The 19,800-nt window shown below is 43.2% G+C and overlaps 9 protein-coding genes across 9 annotated transcripts; 6 read left to right on the top strand and 3 right to left on the bottom strand.

The window, feature by feature from the left end:
• Nucleotides 1-338: 338 nt before the first annotated feature.
• On the top strand, nucleotides 339-1,403 carry SS1G_04614 (hypothetical protein; the record flags this gene model as incomplete). Its single annotated transcript, XM_001594756.1, has 1 exon — nucleotides 339-1,403. The coding sequence occupies one exon, from the start codon at nucleotides 339-341 to the stop codon at nucleotides 1,401-1,403; it is 1,065 nt and encodes a 354-aa protein (XP_001594806.1).
• A 720-nt stretch (nucleotides 1,404-2,123) lies between these two features.
• Nucleotides 2,124-2,306, top strand: SS1G_04613 (predicted protein; the record flags this gene model as incomplete). Its single annotated transcript, XM_001594755.1, has 1 exon — nucleotides 2,124-2,306. One exon carries the CDS (start codon nucleotides 2,124-2,126, stop codon nucleotides 2,304-2,306), a length of 183 nt encoding a protein of 60 aa, XP_001594805.1.
• Nucleotides 2,307-3,480: 1,174 nt separating this feature from the next.
• On the bottom strand, nucleotides 3,481-4,152 carry SS1G_04612 (predicted protein; the record flags this gene model as incomplete). The annotated part of the gene is made up of 3 exons (XM_001594754.1): nucleotides 3,481-3,851; nucleotides 3,946-3,985; nucleotides 4,117-4,152. The coding sequence occupies 3 exons, from the start codon at nucleotides 4,150-4,152 to the stop codon at nucleotides 3,481-3,483; spliced, it is 447 nt and encodes a 148-aa protein (XP_001594804.1).
• Nucleotides 4,153-4,355: 203 nt separating this feature from the next.
• On the top strand, nucleotides 4,356-4,833 carry SS1G_04611 (predicted protein; the record flags this gene model as incomplete). The annotated part of the gene is made up of 2 exons (XM_001594753.1): nucleotides 4,356-4,662; nucleotides 4,697-4,833. 2 exons carry the CDS (start codon nucleotides 4,356-4,358, stop codon nucleotides 4,831-4,833), a joined length of 444 nt encoding a protein of 147 aa, XP_001594803.1.
• Nucleotides 4,834-6,551: 1,718 nt separating this feature from the next.
• SS1G_04610 (hypothetical protein) lies at nucleotides 6,552-7,353 on the top strand (the record flags this gene model as incomplete). The annotated part of the gene is made up of 2 exons (XM_001594752.1): nucleotides 6,552-6,819; nucleotides 6,941-7,353. The coding sequence occupies 2 exons, from the start codon at nucleotides 6,552-6,554 to the stop codon at nucleotides 7,351-7,353; spliced, it is 681 nt and encodes a 226-aa protein (XP_001594802.1).
• Nucleotides 7,354-7,990: 637 nt separating this feature from the next.
• On the bottom strand, nucleotides 7,991-9,056 carry SS1G_04609 (hypothetical protein; the record flags this gene model as incomplete). The annotated part of the gene is made up of 5 exons (XM_001594751.1): nucleotides 7,991-8,005; nucleotides 8,155-8,220; nucleotides 8,295-8,835; nucleotides 8,893-8,953; nucleotides 9,035-9,056. The coding sequence occupies 5 exons, from the start codon at nucleotides 9,054-9,056 to the stop codon at nucleotides 7,991-7,993; spliced, it is 705 nt and encodes a 234-aa protein (XP_001594801.1).
• Nucleotides 9,057-9,930: 874 nt separating this feature from the next.
• SS1G_04608 (hypothetical protein) lies at nucleotides 9,931-11,040 on the top strand (the record flags this gene model as incomplete). The annotated part of the gene is made up of 1 exon (XM_001594750.1): nucleotides 9,931-11,040. One exon carries the CDS (start codon nucleotides 9,931-9,933, stop codon nucleotides 11,038-11,040), a length of 1,110 nt encoding a protein of 369 aa, XP_001594800.1.
• Nucleotides 11,041-13,697: 2,657 nt separating this feature from the next.
• SS1G_04607 (predicted protein) lies at nucleotides 13,698-14,708 on the top strand (the record flags this gene model as incomplete). Its single annotated transcript, XM_001594749.1, has 2 exons — nucleotides 13,698-14,546; nucleotides 14,595-14,708. The coding sequence occupies 2 exons, from the start codon at nucleotides 13,698-13,700 to the stop codon at nucleotides 14,706-14,708; spliced, it is 963 nt and encodes a 320-aa protein (XP_001594799.1).
• Nucleotides 14,709-16,013: 1,305 nt separating this feature from the next.
• SS1G_04606 (hypothetical protein) lies at nucleotides 16,014-18,078 on the bottom strand (the record flags this gene model as incomplete). The annotated part of the gene is made up of 2 exons (XM_001594748.1): nucleotides 16,014-16,358; nucleotides 16,420-18,078. 2 exons carry the CDS (start codon nucleotides 18,076-18,078, stop codon nucleotides 16,014-16,016), a joined length of 2,004 nt encoding a protein of 667 aa, XP_001594798.1.
• Nucleotides 18,079-19,800: the final 1,722 nt, after the last annotated feature.

Raw genomic sequence — 19,800 nt, 5'->3', positions numbered from 1 at the left:
TCAAAAGCTTTCTAATGATACAATTCAATATTTCAATTCAAGTTAATGATTGAATCTAAATGTTCGAATGGCCAAATGGTTAAATGTCCTACATCTTAGTATCTGATTCATTCCATACTACGTGGGGTCTTCTCACCCCGCCAGTGTGCATACCATTGGAGTCGTGATTTTTAATCAGTGAACCATAAACATAGGACTTAACCTAATCTCCGACTGACGTCAAGTCCGTCTGCCCGATCAAATACATATAAAAGCACGAGTTTCCATCTCAAAAGTAAGTCCCAATTCACCCTACAAACCATACTGAAACAGCAAAAGAAACCTCTTCCTAATCCAATATGGCTAAAAACATGATGAAATACACCAATCTTGGTGAGTCCGGCTTAAGAGTCTCTCGCATCTGCGTAGGCTGTATGTCCTTCGGCAGTCCTCTCAGCGCATTCGGAAGCTGGGTCCTCGATGAAGCTGATGCCCTCCCTATCATCAAGGCAAGCTATGAAGCCGGTATCAATTTCTTCGACACAGCCAATGTCTACGGCAACGGAACATCCGAAGAGATCCTCGGAGCCGCCATCAAAAAATACTCACTCCCACGTGATAACCTTGTTATCGCGACCAAAGTTTGGGCGCCGGTTGGCAAGAGAAACGAGGAAGGATGGGAAAATCCACTTTTCACGACGCCCGATGAGAGAGATGCGAATGGCTATATCAATGCCTACGGATTGAGCCGTAAACACATTTTCGATAGTGTGGATGCGAGTTTGAAACGTTTGGGGTTGGAGTATATCGATTTACTACAGATTCATCGATTTGATGCTCGGACGCCCGTGAAGGAAACGATGAAAGCGTTGCATGATGTGGTGCAGAGTGGAAAGGTGAGATATATTGGTGCGTCTAGTATGTTCGCGCATCAGTTGTTGGAAATGCAGTATACGGCGCGCTTGCATGGGTGGACGGAGTTTATCAGCATGCAGAATCTGCATAATGCGGCCTATAGAGAGGAAGAGAGGGAGATGGTGCCGAGCTTGAAAAAGTTTGGTATGGGTATGATTCCTTGGAGTCCAATTATGATGGGGTATTTGGCGAGACCTCATGATCAGGCTGCAGAAAGTAACAGAGGAAAGTCCATGGGCGGAAAATTCATGGGGAATGACTTGACGAATGCAGATTTGAAGATCAATGAGAAGATTCAGGAGATCGCAAAGAAGAGAGGAGTCAGTATGGCGATTGTGGCGATGGCTTGGAGCTTGGGTAAGGACTATGTTACCGCGCCTATTATTGGAATGTCGAAGATCGAGAGAGTTCAGGAAGCGGTTGATGCTGTCAATTTCGAGCTGACTAAGGAAGAGGAAGCGAGTATTGATGAGTTGTACGAATCCAGGAAAATCATTGGATTCTCCTAGGTTCTTGATTGAATATGGGACCGAGAAGTGTTTGTCTCGATACCTAGTAACTGGCGATGGATGTCTTTGTACTTGAAAGTTCTTTACTAAATGTTTTTAAACCCCTAAAAAAAATCATAGTTCCAAGAATCATAAATCTTCTAAATTAGGAATCATGCACCGATGAACATGGCCATAACGCACACTCATGTTGATGTTTAGTTGTGCAAATGACTTTAAAGCTCTATGTATTTCATCTTCAATAATGCGATAAATAAATGTCCAATGAATAGACTATAATACAAGAAATAGTTCGCCGAAATCCGCATAGGCCACTAGGTCATGAGTAGGCCTTGATGCAATATGCCCAATCTTCTACAAACGGAATTTTAACGTGCTCATGACAATCATCAGATGTAGTAGTTAATCTAGGAAAACCTAAGTAGTTACTACCGCCATTGATAAAAAATAGGATTGAGTAACGGACTGCCACTCAGCTTGTTGAACCTAGAGGTGTGAAAACAATTCCTAGCTACTAGCTAGCCGAGTTAAAGCCTGTTACAGCTGATAGAAAACTCCTGAGAATCTCGCCGGAGGCAGAGGATCAATTCGTTGAGGGTGAGGGGGACTGCTCCCAAATACTCAAGCTGTAGGAAAAGGTGGTGGTACTCTAAAACAATGGGGTTTGTCTCTCAGGACTGTAGTAAAAACACCTCAAGATTGTGCCCCTTGCCTTTCTTTATGATCGACTGGACCTACATTGCTAGCGTTTTTGAGTTCAGATCACCTGCATTAAGCTCTTTTGAAGCTAGACCGCAGGAAAACGAAAGAAAACGCTCGCCCAGACTACGAGCTATAGGTTTCAAAAACCCAAATGTGCCTCCAAGAACTCCAACCGAGCCAGAGATTCGCGTTAGAGACTGAAGAAACCTGGAAGTCTCACAAGTTTTGACCCTCGTGGTTGACGATGGAGATGGGATTGGTGCTCCAAAAAAATTTGTGCTTTTGGTGGGCTTTTCTGTTGATGCAGATATGGGTGCAGGTGAGTTTGTTGTCAAAAACTGTTTAAAATGGATCTTGGTTGTAGGTGATTGATGAGGATGAAGTTGCTCCGTGTTTAAGTGAGGGAGAGAATGAGGGTCATTTCCGAAAGAGGATGCTGTCGACCCAGTTGTGTTACCTTTGAATAAAAGAACTATTGTATGATTTTCGTAACTTTAACAACTTATGATGCACCTTGCGATTTGGAAAAAGAAGACTGGACTCCAGCGCCTGAGCTACAGGCCTCTAGAGGCAGCCTTTTAGACGCTCACTAGAAGTTATCTCAAGGTGTAAAGTAATAATTCTTTGTTTCGATTCCACGACAAGCAGGCTGTTTTCTTTCACAGAGTCGTCCAAAATGTTTATTCAGAATTACCTGCCAGTTTGACAATAATTTCCACCTAGAATGCTCCATAGTTAAACCTAATTACTAATTGGCCGAGATAGTTCATGTATCAATAAATATTGAGGAAATAATTGTTGATTACAAGTCTATTTTACCCTGGCCGATGAGCTAAGATAGGTTATGCACATCGAAACAGAATACCTAGTAACTATACATCTGCCCCTCATCAATTCCTTTCCTTTTTGGTATCAGCATTTCGAGGCATATAATCCTTTGTGAATTTATCCTTATTAGCTAAATTTGATACGGAAATTCCGTGCAATTACTTCAAAATGTCATTCGAGTCCGGCAACTTCGGAGTTCGTTGTCAAGACAATAGGATTTCTTGAACCACGTGCTTCACGCTTCATAGGCAGCACATCTGAAAGCATCTTGGGACCAGAAACTGAGATTGCTTACCTGCTTCGCCGCAGATAATTGTTACTACCTAGCGCTTTTTCACAAAGGACGGTCGGCTTCAGTCAGATCCTCCTGCATGAATCACCATCAATGCATTATACACTTTCTCACGTTCATGGAGTTCGAAGTCTTTGGGTAACGTTTAGTTCAAAAAAGCTCCACTGTATTCCTTCTGCTCTGCTCTGGTAAATTTCCACACTTTAAACCATCTTATCGACTATGTCCTCTTGTCCAGTGATTGACGCAGAATTTTCAAGGTTCTGTGCAACAATGAGTTCTGAATCCTTTACCACAACAAGAAGTTTCATAGGTCGAGTTTTTGATTGCTTCTACGTTTTCTAATCTGGAAAGTTTTTCGTTATCTATCTCCTTATCAATGTTGCCATCATCTCCCGGCTTCTTTACATACACCAAGTGTGCTGTATCGTGCTGACTTTGCGGCTCAGCCTCCTTCACTACAACACTGCCACCCCTTCGTTGGGCGCTTGTGATGGCCGCACCGAAATGGAGTAGCACGATGCGAGGTTTTATCCATCCAACAGTACATTGTAAGCAGCTAACAAGGTAGTTTACCGCGACAATCCTGAATCCTTCCAGAAGGAGGGTTTTGAATTCGAAACGATCTGTTAGATCTTTAAGAATAGAAATTGTGATCTTCGGTTCTAGCCTCGGCTAAAAAGCCTAAGTCACATATCATTGAACCGGAGAATCTCGTACCTATCTTTTTATCGGTTGATTGGAAGATTTCGGCTTTCGACTAGGTGTGTCTGTCAGAATTCTAGAGCAAGAGTTGTCCAAGATGGTAATTGTAAATATATAAAAAGTTACAAAAATAACCGGCAATGTAGTCATACATATCGCAGAATGCTTAGCCGCACGCAGCTTTACCTGACCACAGTTGGGGCCAAATCCTTCATTCACCATGATGGCTAGGGACAGCGTCATGATCAGAATGGTTATATATATCCATATCTTACAGTAAATAGCTCTGGTCATGTCTCTACTGGTTCTTGAAAACTAAAATTGCAAGCTTTTCACATTTCTGCAAAATACGCACACCACGAACCTTATCTGACGTCATATTTTTGAATTTCACACAAGGGAACCTTCAAGACAGCTAATTCAAGATGATTCTAGGAGCGGTCTTCTCACTAGCTCTTCTCTCCGCTATTGCCACTGCGTCTTCAGTCCCAATATGTGTCAAAGATTCCAGTACCACAACCTCATTCGCCATATCTTCTCTGTCTAAATATACCACCCAGTTCTGCACGGAAGTCGCTTCCAGCAACTTTTCATCTAATACCAAGAACTATAATATGGGTTCTACTTCTGCTTCTGTCATTTCGCTTGGCTTTACCTCCGCTTCAACTAATTGTCTTGGGAATAACTCTGTAACTAACTGCGAGAACATTTATGAACTCCTTTTCTCCACTTGTAAGTTCTGACTTCTGATCTAATTCTTTTGAAGTCTTAGGCTTGAAAGTAAGAGTAATAACAAATTCAAAGGCGGAAACAACAATTCTACAATCACGGGATCAGGATCTGTCAATTCGGGATGCGGTATATACAGCTTCCGGCTTACAAGTACGGATCCCGATAACATGAATGCAACGAATGCCTCAAGTAAGAGTGGAAGTGGCAAGACAAGCGGGGTTAGTTATTGTATGGTTACGTGCAGTGTGCTGTTAGGAGTTGCGGCGGTTTTCGGATGGTTTCTATAAAGGGCTTTTTTCCTTTCGACGTGGAAGTGGAGGACACCCGGAAGAAGGAAATCTTATATTTGGATATGATTTGATGTGATACCACGACTCTTTTGTCTTCTGTTTATGATACCCTGGGTTTAGAAGAATTTTGTAAGAGTGGACTCTGGGTGGCCAAGTTATCTGAGGACGGTTGTATTATTGAAAGCTGGTCTTTTTTGGTGTATGATGTCGATGTATGGTTATATGTATAGGGATGTTTAATGGCGTGTTTGATGAATCGATAGATTTTTGTATGGATAATACGTGATCTTTTTGAGGGAATCTGGCTTTGGTTTTGTTAGTCTTCAACAGAGCGTCTCTTTTCCCACGATTGCAGCAACTACCAATCCAACTGTCTATTCATACTGAGGGAGAATCAGTCTTTTATTTCATCTAGATTCTTCACATTTATAATTCATAGAGGTGGTAGAAACAAAGGGGCTGAGAGGGCGATGCTCGAGATCATATCTCTAGCATCGTTACGTAGATACTAAGCTAAGTTCATACATCCTTGAGACCGTTTTCCTCTTACTAGGTGTTCCACTCAGTGGAAAAGTATTTGTGTGCAAATAGCCTTTTCACAGCCAACCCCTGCACTTGATAACACCAACTACTCAATACTGTGACACGACACAAAAATTTCCTGCAACAAGCCTAATTGCTTAGAACTGGTGAACCATAGATCTCGCAAAATGCCAATTCCTGAAGACACTCATCTTCAAGCCCAAGTTTTCATGTCTAACCTCCCGACTACCTTAGCGCACTCCTCTGCTCGCTACTCGCGGTAGACGAACTTTCTTGCCACCCCCTTATATCTGATCTCATCTTATAATCCAAGACATTAACTGTGCATATAAGGTTTCCACATACCATACCTAAAAGAGTTTTCTTATTATCCTCCCAACATCACGTGCATATGACATCCAATCCCCGCAACCATAACCATGTAACCCACGATGCAATCCATGCATTAGTCTCCTCTTCACCGCCAGAAACTCATAAGGTTAGGTAGGATCTTAGTCGCATAATTGCGATTCGCCGACGTGTCAGCTCTCATAGGAAGAAAATCGTGCAAGCTTCTGCTGAGTTAAGAAACGAACCATCTTCCTCTCTTCCTACTCTAGCTAGAGCCCACATTTCTGTCGTGCATTTCTTTGCGGATAACATAACTTGTGGTTCTAATATGCGTGGGTGAGTGAAACTCCACTTAGATCAACCTCCACCTCCACGAGTTCTTTCTTATCGATAAGAGGAGATTTTAATTGCGGGAACCAAATCACGGAACGGGACGTTAATTGAACAGAGCGGCGAACGGGCAAGAATTGGAGCTTGAACCCCTCCCTTCCTCACATCTAGGCAGGCAGCTGATACGAGATCAGTACTGTACAGGATTTCTCGCTAGGGGTTTGAGCTTACAGGATTCATTCATTCACTCACTTCGCTATAATTTTACTTAATTGCTTGCTTGCTTTTTCTTTCACTGTTCTTTCACAGTACTCAAATTGCATCAACTATTCCTCAATTCTCCTCTCCTGTCCTCACAAAAAAATAAAAACTCCTCACTCCTCAAACTCCGCAAAAATGGGTTGGTTTGACGGCGCCTCGGAATCAGGACGATCGCACTCCTCTCGACATCATTCCTCCTCGCATTCGAATTCCAAGAAAAAGCATCGTTCCACCTCCCATTCCACTCATCACAATAATTCCTCTGGACTTCTCGGAAGTGCGCTCGGAGGTACATCTTCTAAATCAAGCCATCGCGAGCGTTCGAGAAGTCGTACTCGAGGCTCCGGAAGCATTTATGGCAGTGGAGATGCGAAACATAATTCCAGTCGGAGCAGTTTCTTTGGTGTGTACCTCTCCACATGTTTCTAAAAATCATCTTATTACTTTTGTAAATTCTCCTCGGTTTATTCCTAATATTCTCATCGCGCAATTAAGTAATAAACTAACGATGAGTCCCCATCCAGGCCCCAATTCCCGCTCCACATCCCACTACAAACGTTCTCCGCGCCCCAACTACCTAAAAAGCATGTATGCCAAACTGCGCGAACTCCTCCGCGATCTCATCTACTATATGAAACGACACCCATACAAAGTATTCATGCTCGTAATTATGCCCCTAATAACAGGCGGAGCACTAGCAGGACTCTTAAAAAAATTCGGGGTCCGATTACCAGGCGGACTGGAGAAGTTGATTGGAGGCGGAAGGGGAGGAGGCGGCGCGCCAAGTGCATCTTTAGGAAATGCGAGGAGTGGGACTTATGAGTATGAGAGGAGTAGTGTGAAGGGTAGTGGGGGTGCGATGGCGAGATTGGAGGCGCTCACTGGTGGGGTGGATGGCGTGGGAGGGGTAATGAAGTTGGCGAAATTGTTTATTTGATGTGGTATGTGGAATGGACTATGGGATGACATGACGGATGGAATGTTGTGATCGGATAACGATGGGTCAATTGGGTTTGATTTGGCGTTTATACATGTGGATTGATTAATTCCTCCCTTTTTCTTCTGTACCCTCTTTTTTCTTTTTCTTTCCAAAATAAATCCTGCATTTTCTTGCGGGAATAGATACCACTTTTAGGATATTAGGGTGGTTGGCTGTGAATGCAAAGGATTTTGAGTATAGATGGGACCGCGTAATGTGATGAGGTAGTGCCATCAACATGAGTTCTTGAAGACCTAGTATGTATGAGGATATTTCCGACGTCGTTCTTTGTTATTTCTTCATAGTTTGAGGGCACATATTTCTGGCGAGCTTGTGCTTCGTGATTTTACGGCCTGTAAATTGGGTACTTCTTTCCTTGCCCCGGTGGTCTTGAATACGAGAAGTTCCAATGGCTCTTATAAGCTATTCGTTTTCTCCAATCGATTTCTACTATATTAGCAACCCATTGTCCGCCTCTTCCCCTCTCCCCGACCAAATAAATCAGTCTCACCACACATCACCTGATTAAGTTAGAAGACGTGACTCATTGCATTGCTTTCTGAATATCTATATACATAATCTGACTGTCCTGCTACTAAAACGATTCATCCTATAAATATCCTGTTAGCTCGCTGTATTGTGTTGATTGTATACCTTGATCCTGTCATCCAAAAACGCCAGCCTCCTTATAAGTCAGTTAGTTCATTAAGGCGTAAGACATCTCTTCCAATTCTTAACCAATCGTGATTATGAGCCCACAGCATGACTGAAGACCTTTGCGGCAAGCTGACTTAATAGTCTAGCTTTATCACCTTGAGGAAGTTCCTATCCCGCCAGGATCAGCACAATTCTCTGTCATTTTCTTCCAACTCTCAATCCAGCTCCCAGTTTTAACTCACCTGGAAAACAGCATAAACACTCTTTCCCTTCGCATCCCTAACAGCCCCTAACCTGTTCCCCGCTACCGCTCCGGCCAACATCCCCGGGAAATTTGCAACAATAAAGCCCATGGCCCCTCCACTCAAACCCCCCAACATACTCCAGAATGTTCCAGTAGGTTTATTATTATTCTCCGCCAGCCCCTCCTCCCTCAACATCTCTTCAAATACGTCACCAAACTGTGCGTCTTCGAACTCTTTTTCCTCCTCTGCATTCTTTGCTTTTGAAGAAAATCCAAAACTGGACCAAGGGAATCCGCCTGGGAAACCTCCCGATCCGCCAGTTGGATCGGGGATTTCCTCATCGTCGTCCATAGATGTTGAGGCAGTAGAGGCTCCGGAGCCAAATCCATGATAGGAACGTGCAGCATCATAGTCGCGACGACGGGAGGGTTCGGAGAGGGTATAGTATGCGTCATTAATTTGTTGAAACTTACGGGTTCTCTCGGCGCGTTCGGGGGAGTCGGAGGGTACGCGGTCAGGGTGCGACTTTAGAGCTGCTCTGTTGGGGTGAGAGGTTAGCTGGTGTATATCAAGGAGCAAGGGGATGGCTCATTACCTTTTGTAGGCATCACGGATCTGTTGCTGAGTTGCCGTGGAGGATATGCCAAGGACGGCATCTGGAGGGCAAAATTGTAAGTATGGATGATATCAGAATGGAAAATTGGAATAACAAATAACCGTGAGGTTGGCGAACTTACAGTAATCTGATGGTAATGACATTCCTGCGATTTTCAGGGTTCAAAGAGGTGCGGTACGCAAGAAGAGTCTAGGTAATGGTGTAATTATGTAGATTTTAACAGAATATGATTTGTATAAAATACTTCCAGGTATGCGGATTCAACCGAGGATATGAGAGGTGCAAAGGACACCTCGAGATTTGAAGTTTGAGTGGAGTGTTTTGATACCTGGATTGAATTGACAGGTCAACGTGCAGCAGCGTCATTGAGGTGGCGGATGTGGCGTAAGTAAATGTGGCTGGAATGTGAAAAATCTTGGCATCAACGACTGAATGTTCGCAAACAATTATTTTATATCAAGAAAAACTCGAGGACATCAACGCAATTCGATATTTTGGAGCCATACTTCTTCCTTTTTTTAAGAAAATAAATGAGAGAATGATTCCCGATTGTCTCTCAGGGAAAAGTGCACAAGTCTGAAGTGTTCTTTGGATTTTCAGAAGGGGCTCCATCACTCTTCTCCAGTTTTTGCTGTCCATACAGCCACGACTCGACAACGCGTCCAAATTCCATTTTCTCTAGGAGACGGATAAATTTGGTAGAGTCGGTAAACTTGGACGAAGCCGTTCATTACTGAATCTTCATTGCCGTTGTAAAGGAAGAGCAAGTATAAAGTCTCCAACTCAAAATATCCATGTTATGTAACTTTTAAGGTTACAAATTGATAACGCCATCTTTTCAGCGAGCGGCCCGAGAGAGGAAAAACCCTGATACCCCACCTCCCACAACTTCTAAACCCCGGTTTGTTCTCTACTACATCTTACCTCTTATCTATGTTGTAGTCCAACGTTTATAAATCTTCCATTGGTTCTGATACTCTCCCATCCCGTGCTCGTCACATTTCAACCTTTGGCAAAATGTCATCGGAATGTAAAATCCACCTCCTAGACGGAGGTCTTGGCACTACCCTCGGAGACTCCCACCAAGTACAATTCACAGAAAAGGAACCTCTCTGGTCTTCTCAGCTTCTTATTCCGACACATCCCCATGGACCTAACACGCTCCTCGCTACTCAAAAGTCCTTTGTAGATGCCGGTGCTGATATCTTATTAACTGCTACTTATCAAGCGAGTTATGAAGGATTTGGAAGATCTGGCTATGCTGTTCATTCCCACTCATCCTCTGGTTTCGAGAAAGAAGATGGAGATAAAGAAGAAGTCAACGAGATCATGAGAAGCGCGGTAGATATCGCTTCCAATGCATTTTCTGTCAAAAAAGATTCGAATGGCAAAATTGCACTAAGTCTTGGTGCATACGGTGCAATCATGACCCCAGGACAAGAATATACGGGAAAATATGATGATCAACATAAATCAAGCGAACATCTGAGCTCGTGGCATCATGAAAGAATTTCTGTTTTCTCGAGGGATCCAAAATCTTGGGACAGAGTTGATTATGTGGCTTTTGAAACCATTCCGTTATTGGAGGAGATTGAGGGTGTAAGGAAATCTATGGGAGAAATAGAAAGGTCGAATGGTGGAAAGACCGGAAGCAAGCCATTTTGGGTTACATGTGTATTTCCTGGCGAGGGAAATGGGTTGCCGGATGGAAGTTCTGTACAACAAATTGTGCAAGCGATGTTGAGCAAAAAAGAAGGTTCCCCAGTACCATTTGGCGTTGGTTTGAATTGTACCAAAGTTGGAAAAGTCGAAGCTTTGATACTGGACTTCGAGCGTGAAGTTAGGTCTTTAATTGAAAAGGGAGATGTTAGTGAGTGGCCATCTCTGGTAGTATATCCCGATGGAACAATCAAGGGAGAAGTCTACAATACCTCTACCAAAGTATGGGAAATTAGGGAACCACCCGGAAAAGAAGATTTGCAGTGGGATGAAGCAGTTCTGGAGATTGTCAGGAGGACAAGGGACAGAGGTTTGTGGAAGGAAATTATTGTGGGAGGTTGCTGCAAAACTACACCAAGGGAAATTGGAAAGCTGAGAGAGAGGATCGATCGGTTAATTAAGGAATAAACCGAATAGAAATAGTGAAAGAGACCTCATATTCTAAACGCCCCGTTCAAATCTTCCGCATCACAGTCTTTTAGAGCCTGAGAAGATTGTAACCATTGTCGCAACCACAGCTTACTTCTCCTATATCCTCCATGAGGTGCTTTAACGCAAACTCATCAAACATCAGCATTCTCGTTTACTTAGCTTTCTATCGTCTTTCAAAGCGCTCGTCATAACATCCACTCCAATTCGCGATTTTCAAATCTCGTACTCCACAACCTAATACCCTCTCATCCCATTTGCCTCGTAAGTACATGTCATTCTGTCTCCACCTGGCACTGGGTTTCTGACCCCACCTCTGTGAAGGTGGTTACTCAAACCATAATTACCCCGTCTCCTTTCCCGTCCGTGATACCCTCGCATCAAATGTCCAGCCTTATTTGCCTACAATTCCTGAAAGACGTCGTGAGTTGGGCCCAATAGATATATTGAACACTTGCGGTCTAACCAAGGATAGTTGGTACTACTTCTCACTGGAACAGCCCCTTGGCGCTGTCATTGGTGACGACGGCACGGAATCTCAGCAAGAGGTGAAGGAGTTCCGTCTGCCACTTGGCTTCGATCACATCAGAATAGTCATCGGTCGGATTATCGAAGCGAGGAAGGATTAGGTGACTAAAATAAGGCGATATTTTAAAGCCTTTAAGTACCATATGATTGAAATCACAAGCCAGGGAACCAGCTTCATTTCTCGCACTTTTGACAGCATGCAATTTAGATCCTTTAATGGTGAGGTGCTACCACTAAGAGCAAGGCCGAAAAAGCCAAGACGGCAGCGGGACGGACAGAAACTGAACACGGGATCTAATATGTTGCAACAAACAACTGCAGTGCCTTTGTCATGGCTGTCAAGAATGATGTTCAGTAGATGGTATTTTTTCACTTCCAGGATTTTAGTCTGTGGTGTTGTTAGTATCGAATTCGTGCTTTCCTATTACCTTTTCCTCGCATATCGATTGGTGGACCTATGAACCCAGTAGGCGTTGGAATTCGTTAGACTTCGCCTTTTCCTATCCACTTTCCTTTCCGTTTGCGGTACCGTTTTGGGTTCAGATTTTAGGTATGGTACTCTACTAGTGAGTATTTGTCTTTTTGATTTGTACAGCAAGTTTGCTTCTTCCAGAGAAAATATCACTCAGCATAGTTTAGATTTGTACATGCCGCAAGTATACTTCAAATCTCAGCCATCCGCTTTTGATCATTAACGAACAACAGCCGTACGACAGACACGAGATAAGTATAAAGCCGAAAGCTATCAGTTGAGAGACTACCTATTTATCACTTCCCAAACGTTTTAGCGTCTGCTGACTGGACTACCTTTTAATTCTCGCTTCAGGGATGGGACATGAAAGTTCAAGATACCTTGCAACTTTGGTAACTATGCGGCTAGTGGTTAATTAGTTGAACAAGTACATTGCTAGTGCATTGTTGGATGGCTAGTTTAGTCTCATGGTTCTCGAACTAAATTGGAAGCTCAACTAGTCGAAGACTATGCCCTCTAAACCCGTTGAGCTAGAGAAACTGCCAGATTAGTTTTGTGCTACTTCAACTGCCAGTTGAACCACGACCAATGGAACTGTCGGTTGATTTCAATCACTAGCTTTTCGTGTGGTATGAGCCAAGCACTCTGAGCTGGAAGTACGAGTTTTAATTATGATTTCAGACCCTTGAAGGTCTACCGGATTCCTGGTGACCTGATTGAAATCGTAAATCTATTCGCCGGGCTTCAAGCGTTGACCATATACAGATTAAGGGTGTTACATTGTTGTTGACCTCCCACGGCCGAGTTATAATCCACGCTCATTGGGGCCCTAAATCTATCCCAGGATTGGAGTAACGTCGCACCTCCTCAGCAAAATTTTAAAGTTACACAGTTTCAACACAATCCAGATGTGGTCCAATATACAGCAAGAAATGGGAAACGAGCCTTGTTGTAAGTGCACAAAACATGCAATGTAGAGGCACAAACGGATAAAAAAACGTGTTGGATGCATTGCATCAATACAGTGAGACAGAATATATTAAGCTGTACACAGCCGACCAAGATTCTACTCGGCTGGGTTTACGTCGACGAACGAGATTCGATGCCGAACACTTCACCTCTGCAGGATGCAGTATATGTGTTCAGCAATAGCACGAGGCTTGCATGGGTGCCACGTGTTTTCCATCTGTCTTACATGTACCTCCTGTTAATTGTGGATCAGATGTGAACCCTCCGAGAGGTCGACTTGGGAATATCCCGGGACTGTGGATCTTAGTGCTTACTCTGCTCTATGCATGTACCCATCCTCCACGTCAAGATTCGGCCTGAGGAAAGAGCGGTGCCAACGGATGTTTGAAATGGGCTTTTGTATAAGTAATGGGTTGGATGAGTGGCATTGGGTGAATTCACATTTTCATATACCGTTTTTCCATATTCGACTAATCAGGAGTTTGATAAGTGCGATTCGAATATCTGCCCAGAGCTGGGTATTACTACTTGGTATTTTTTAGATGATTCGCGGACTCCAGTGTCTAGAACTTCCAATTCCTTTTGCCTACTAGCCAACACCTCTAATATCACAAATTCACTTCGAGTATTGGTCCTCGACAGCTTACATGAAATGGCCGTAATCACCATGCCTTCATCACATCCAAAACAAACAGACCATGACATCCCAAGCCTACGTCAAAAATCAATCCAATCCGTCAAGACACTCCTCACACCACGCAATCCCCGACAATTCTCCAAACTACTCCAATTCAGCCCCCTCAAACCCTCTCCATCTGAGCAGCCCGGTAAATCAACCCCATCATTCCACCTCTTCCGCGAACTCCCATCCGAAATCCGCACCATGATCTGGAGCATTTACATCAGCTTCCCTCGCATCCACATCCCCACCCCTAGCTCCGAAATCACACCTTCAAACCCCTCCCCTCTCATCCTAACCCGCGCTCCTCACCTCCACCCCTCCCTCTACATATCCCACGAATCGCGCTCCACCTACCAACAAACCTGCTGGTTAGAAACCCTCCGACGCATGCACATGCACACTCGCACGTGTACTCAAACCCCCACATTACATCCGCGCTCCGCATCATTCAGCTCGCATTCTTTCATGCACTGTGTCGAAGGAAACGAATTGCTAAATTGGGACACGGATATTTTCTGGTTCAAGGGAATTTCAACAGTGAAGAGGTTATCAGAGGGGAGTTTACGGAGTCAGATGAACGGCTATGAGGATGTGCGGAAGGTGGCGCTTGATTATACGGTGTTGGATTATGAGGAGGAGAGTGAGCATTGGAGGAGGAGGTTTAAGATTGGTTGGTATGGTTTGGTTTGTGTGTTGCATTTGTTTGAGTATCTTGAAGAGGTTTATTTTGTGCTTGATGCTGAGGGGGATGTGAAAGCGGATGTGAAGGGGAATACGGAGGTGTCGTTTGAGTTGGTGGATGTAGAGGAGAGGGTAAGGAGGAGATTGGAGGGGGTTAGTGGGAAAGTTTGTGGAGATGCTGATAGATTGTGTTTTCCCCAGTTGGATGATAGAGGTGTGTATCCAGCGTTAGAACGGCTATTTTCTCGCTGGGAACGGTGTCATGGGTGGAAGAAGCCAAAAGTCCAATTTGTTTATGCTAGGAATATTGGTTGATAGATTGGTATGCATATTATTTCGGATTGGATATTAGATATATATGTATGCCAATGACTAACGACAAGATGGGTATACTTACCTGTTCATTCTCGAGTAAAAACTAGATTATCGACTTTTCATCCCGTCGAATGCCCACCACCTTCAAGTACCTATCTATACAACAATACTATTTCCAGCATCACATCCTATTTGCGCATACATATATACCAAACAGGGTTGGGCAAGGGTTAGGGTATACCCCAGTTACCCGGGTAGGACTCGTTGGTTGATTATCCTGCTTTACCTTTACAAAGTAAAGTAAATATCCTATGAAATATCAAAGAATTTAAATATATTTGTCGAATATTATAAATAAATTTTATAAAAAGATATATACAATCACCCAGTATAAAATAATCCGAAATCATATAATCTGAAATCAAATAACCTAAATGTTACGAGGTTTGCCGTCTAGATCACGTGGAAGTGCTCTAGGCTTTCGAGATGGTTTATAGCTAAGTGTCAAGCAAGAACTTAAGTAATGACAATAATAATATACAATTAATAATTAATATGTTACGTCCAAAACGATTAGTATGTCACATGACCATAAAACATGTGATGGAACGGTGAGGAACGAACGTTCCTAGGAACAACCAGGAACGACGATTCCTAGTTAACCATAGGCACGAAGGACTATATAATCAAGATGGATTTCTTTTGTATAGAGCTTCGTGCTCAAGATCAATCATTTAGTATACTCTATTATTAGTTATAAATTGAAAACTACTCACCCATCCATCCATCACATTCCACGAAACCTAAAACTTATAATAGATAATTTTTCAAAATTTTCAATGGCATGGATATGTAACTCGCTCAAAACCATCTACTTTTCTCGTACGGGACGGATATACATCCTGCCATATTTGAATACCTGCGAGATATGTACAAATTGGTATGTTCTAGAAACTTGAAAGTAAAGAAGCGAAGATATTAATGATTAGAAGAGGGGGAGGGAGTATGTGTAAAGTCATTATTTTCGTTTGTAATAGTAAGTACTGTATGGAGTAATTTATATTCCGACTCCCAAGCCGAGCAGGATTTACCAAAAAATCATCATAAAGAGGACGTCTGTCCCCCATTTTCCCCAAATTTAAAATCATCAATAAATAAAATAAAACAAAGCGAGAAATATAAATCTAATTATATCATCATCATAATCATCATCATAATTATAAATAAACAAAAAAAGAAAAGTAAAAAAGTCTATCCCCATCCTCATCCCAAATTCCCATCTCCATCCCCAGAAGACAAAAACCCTCAAGCATCATACCTCTCATTACCCCTAACAACATAAATCTCCCCAACCAGCACCGCACAACCGACCGCCATAGAAATCGCCACAATGGGCAAATTAACCCTCGCAAAATCCAACCTCCTCACATGAATATGTTTTCTCGCCAAGATATCCCTCCACAGCAACCCAGCAAGCGAAGCGCTAAAAGCCGTGCTAAACGCACCGTAATTCACTCCTATAGCCATGGAATAGACGGTTCCCCAGAAAGCGCGGTCGCTGATGGGGAGACCGTTCTTGTGGTGGATATCTTGCCATGCTTGGACGACGCGACAGAGGAGAATGGTTGTGCCGATGTTGGTGCCTGCGAACTATGGGGGGAAGAGGGGGTTTAGTTTGGAGGGTGAGTAAGATTAGATGGAAGGAACTTACGTTGCAGAGAATGCAGGAGAGAAATCCCATGCCGCCGATTGCTCCGACAGTGCCGGTCCTTTCTACCCAGTGATCCCAACCATAGGCGAATACTGGTACCCATCCTTTGGTCACTAATGCTTGTACGAGAACGAACATTGAAAATGCGAATGGGACGAGGGCGAAAGGGAGATGGGATACTACTGCTGTGACGGTCGGGAATGTTTCTTGACTCCATAAATATGCATCACCAAAGAGTGAAACTAATGTTGTGTGTCCACGCTGCTTTGGAAGCTCGACTCGTCGAGAAATTTGTTCGGAGAGTGCTCGTTTATCTAGATCTGATTGATCACTTGATTGTGGGCCTAATACCCCCTGCGGCGGAGAAGGCGTTTCTGGGCGAACTGGTTCCTTCTTTTCATCTAATGTGCTCATTGCACTGGTCGAAGAACGACTATTTTGTAAATTGTCTTCTTTTGGGACGAGTGTCGAGATAGACGAGCCTAAAGGATCACTCAAGTTTGGGTTTCGGCCACCCAAATTTCCGGGTACTAGAAGCGTAGGAGTGTGACTATTTTCAGTGAGGTTGCCATCTTCCCTCTCCAAGATTTTCATTTCGATTTCTTCCGGTGATTTTGTTAGCGTCAGAGAAGTCCCATTCGCATTTTTAGAATCTTGCTGGTCTTGTTCTAAGATTACTTGATTTGCCTCCTGCTCTTCTCTAATCGCTCGCTCAGCTCGGGCAAGTTCAACTTCCCGTCGTCCCTTGCGAGCAATCTCCCGTGTTTCGTGCCGATTAATCCATCCTAGCGAGATTTCCCAAACAAACATCACAAAAGCCGCTGGTAAAGTCACCCAAAATACTGGATGTTCCCCATTACTCTGACTAATAGCGTTGATAACCAAAACCACAATAAGGGTTATAGCCATTAGAACCGCGCCAAAAGCTGCTCCTTTTTTATCCACAAAAGGATTCATAATTTCTTCCAGAGAAAGCTCTTTATTTTCGGCACCATCGCTTTCTTCCCCTTCCCCTTTGGCATTTGGAATATTCGGATTCACAGGCTTCTTAGCTTTAGCCTCTTCGGAAAGTTCGTGCATTTTGATTGATAATGGTATCAGAGCCTCATCGGCAAAGACGATATATAATAAAAATGGAAATAAGACGATTGCTGTTACAACCACTGGAACAATCATGTTCGCAGTATATTCGATAAACTTTATACCAAATGCACCGGCCAGGACAAGATTGGTAGGATTGGAAGAGACGAGAATGGCCGAAGCAATATTGGCGATTGCAAATTGAGTAAAAATCCATGCTCTTGGGTGAATAATGTTACTCGATACTCTTGTCAAGTAGGCAAGAAATGCGGTACCAGACAAGATGATGGGATCATTCCCGATGAATGCCCCCAGACAGAAGAAGAAAGCGTAGAGGAAGAAGAACAGCCTGTGCCCAACTTTACCTCCCTTCTGGAGTACCTTGAACGCCAGGTATCTGATGAGGCCGGACGCGTCGATTGAAATAGCAATGTATGCTAATGTGATGAAGAAAACCATAATATCAATCGGATTGATACTGTTTGCTCCAACTGTCCCATCGTGTACTTCTTGCCGGCCTATGGCTAGAATAGCGAGTAGAAATAGATCTGCTATCAAAGGCGCCGTTACAAAGTTCATGGGAAAATTCAATTTCATAAAACTCGTGATTTTGCCACTTCGGTCATCTTGGTGATCATGCTGAGAATCGTCGTCCCTTGGTGATATCAAGCGCAAATGACTTAGTACATCCAGAAAAGCATTTGACAGTTTCCGTGGAACGTATATTGGAATATGAAAGGGGAAAAGAACAATGATATCTGTGTAATTCCAGCAGAGTCAATCACCCTTCAGAAAAACCCAATGTTTTGGTGAAATATTCTGCACTCACTAGTTATAACGAAAATGATGAGCGTCACTATAGATCGCCAATCCTTGATTTTATTGGTGTCAAGGTCCACTGCTGTCGCCATGATGAAAAATCCTCCTTCCTGAGCGAAATATCACAGCAAGGGAAATTCTTGGTGAATAGATATTCTCAATGCCTTTCAGAAAGATAATTTTGAGATGAGGAATTCCATATGACTCTCAGTAGATTATGCAGTCTTGCTCTAATTCACCGACAAATCCCTTCCAACACTTATGGTGATGTTGATTGCAGTGAGACTTACATATGGCCCCGAATTAATTCTAGATGCGCATCGAACACTGATAATAAAATATATACCTGTTGGGCAGAAATCAGGTAAAGGCCAACATGGATAGAGTTTTTTTTCCCGCAATAACAGACCTGAGAGTGCCCTGATAACTTCAAATCGCTCGAGGTTGTAAGATAAGGTAAAATTGGAATCATCAACTCTTTCTATCTTTTTTTTCTGTCTAAACACAGCCCATTTGTAAAGGGCCTTTTGAAGCCAAGAACATGATTATCACACGTGGATAGATTCTCGTTCTGAGATGGTTAGAATTTCAGGCGCCAATAAAAATCAAAGCAGCCTCAAATGGAATTCTTAATTGGCCTGTAGAATCTAGATGATGTACATCAAGATGAGGCTGTGTGTGTTGTGTGCCCATTTACGTATATAATTACCCTGAGCCCTTTGGGAATAGGGCTGCTAGGCTGCATCAGCTGTGAATTTTCACACCGCACTTATGTTTCGATCGTCAGAGTACGGGATATGAATGACATCGCGCCTTCTTCCCTCATGAATTTAACTCCACATTGATAAGAGGAACAATAACATGAATATAGGGTACAAGAGGATAACAAAATAATGACATGACGTTTCCTGCCAACTTTCAACATGATAACCTCCTCGGCCACAACCGAATGAATGACTCGATAATCTAGTAAACGATAAGAACATGTGGCTCATAAATGTGTGGCTAGAATCTAAGATCTTACATTCATTCCAGCCACATTAGATAATTCTCCAACACAACCACCTACATACTCCCCCATCCAATAGACGTATGAGGAGTCAAGGATATCTTCCGAACACCCTATCTACTCTCCAAAAGCCACATCCAAGCATGATTAAGATATACGGACATCATTTAAAATTTCAATGCGTCTCAGCATAGGGGCACTCATACGGCGAATCCAACGCTTTGGTTCCTCGCCTTGGTCTGCATCAATATCAAGCCCTACAAAACACATCAAAATCGACGATGAGGAGCGTGGTGTGAAGATTCCACAAAACCCATCATCATTCCCCATGGCGAAGATGATATTCCTATCTCTCCTCGCTCTCCTCACCGTAATCCTCCTATCCAGCTACACCATCTACAAACCCCCACAATTCATCATCAACCTCCAACGAATGGAAATACCCAGACGTGATATTCTACGTCCCACTCTCC

The sequence above is a fragment of the Sclerotinia sclerotiorum genome, genomic scaffold, assembly GCF_000146945.2.
Source record: "Sclerotinia sclerotiorum 1980 UF-70 scaffold_5 genomic scaffold, whole genome shotgun sequence".
Taxonomy (NCBI): domain Eukaryota; kingdom Fungi; phylum Ascomycota; class Leotiomycetes; order Helotiales; family Sclerotiniaceae; genus Sclerotinia; species Sclerotinia sclerotiorum.
Note: the sequence above shows the minus strand (reverse complement) of the source record. Positions and strands in the feature narration are given on the sequence as shown.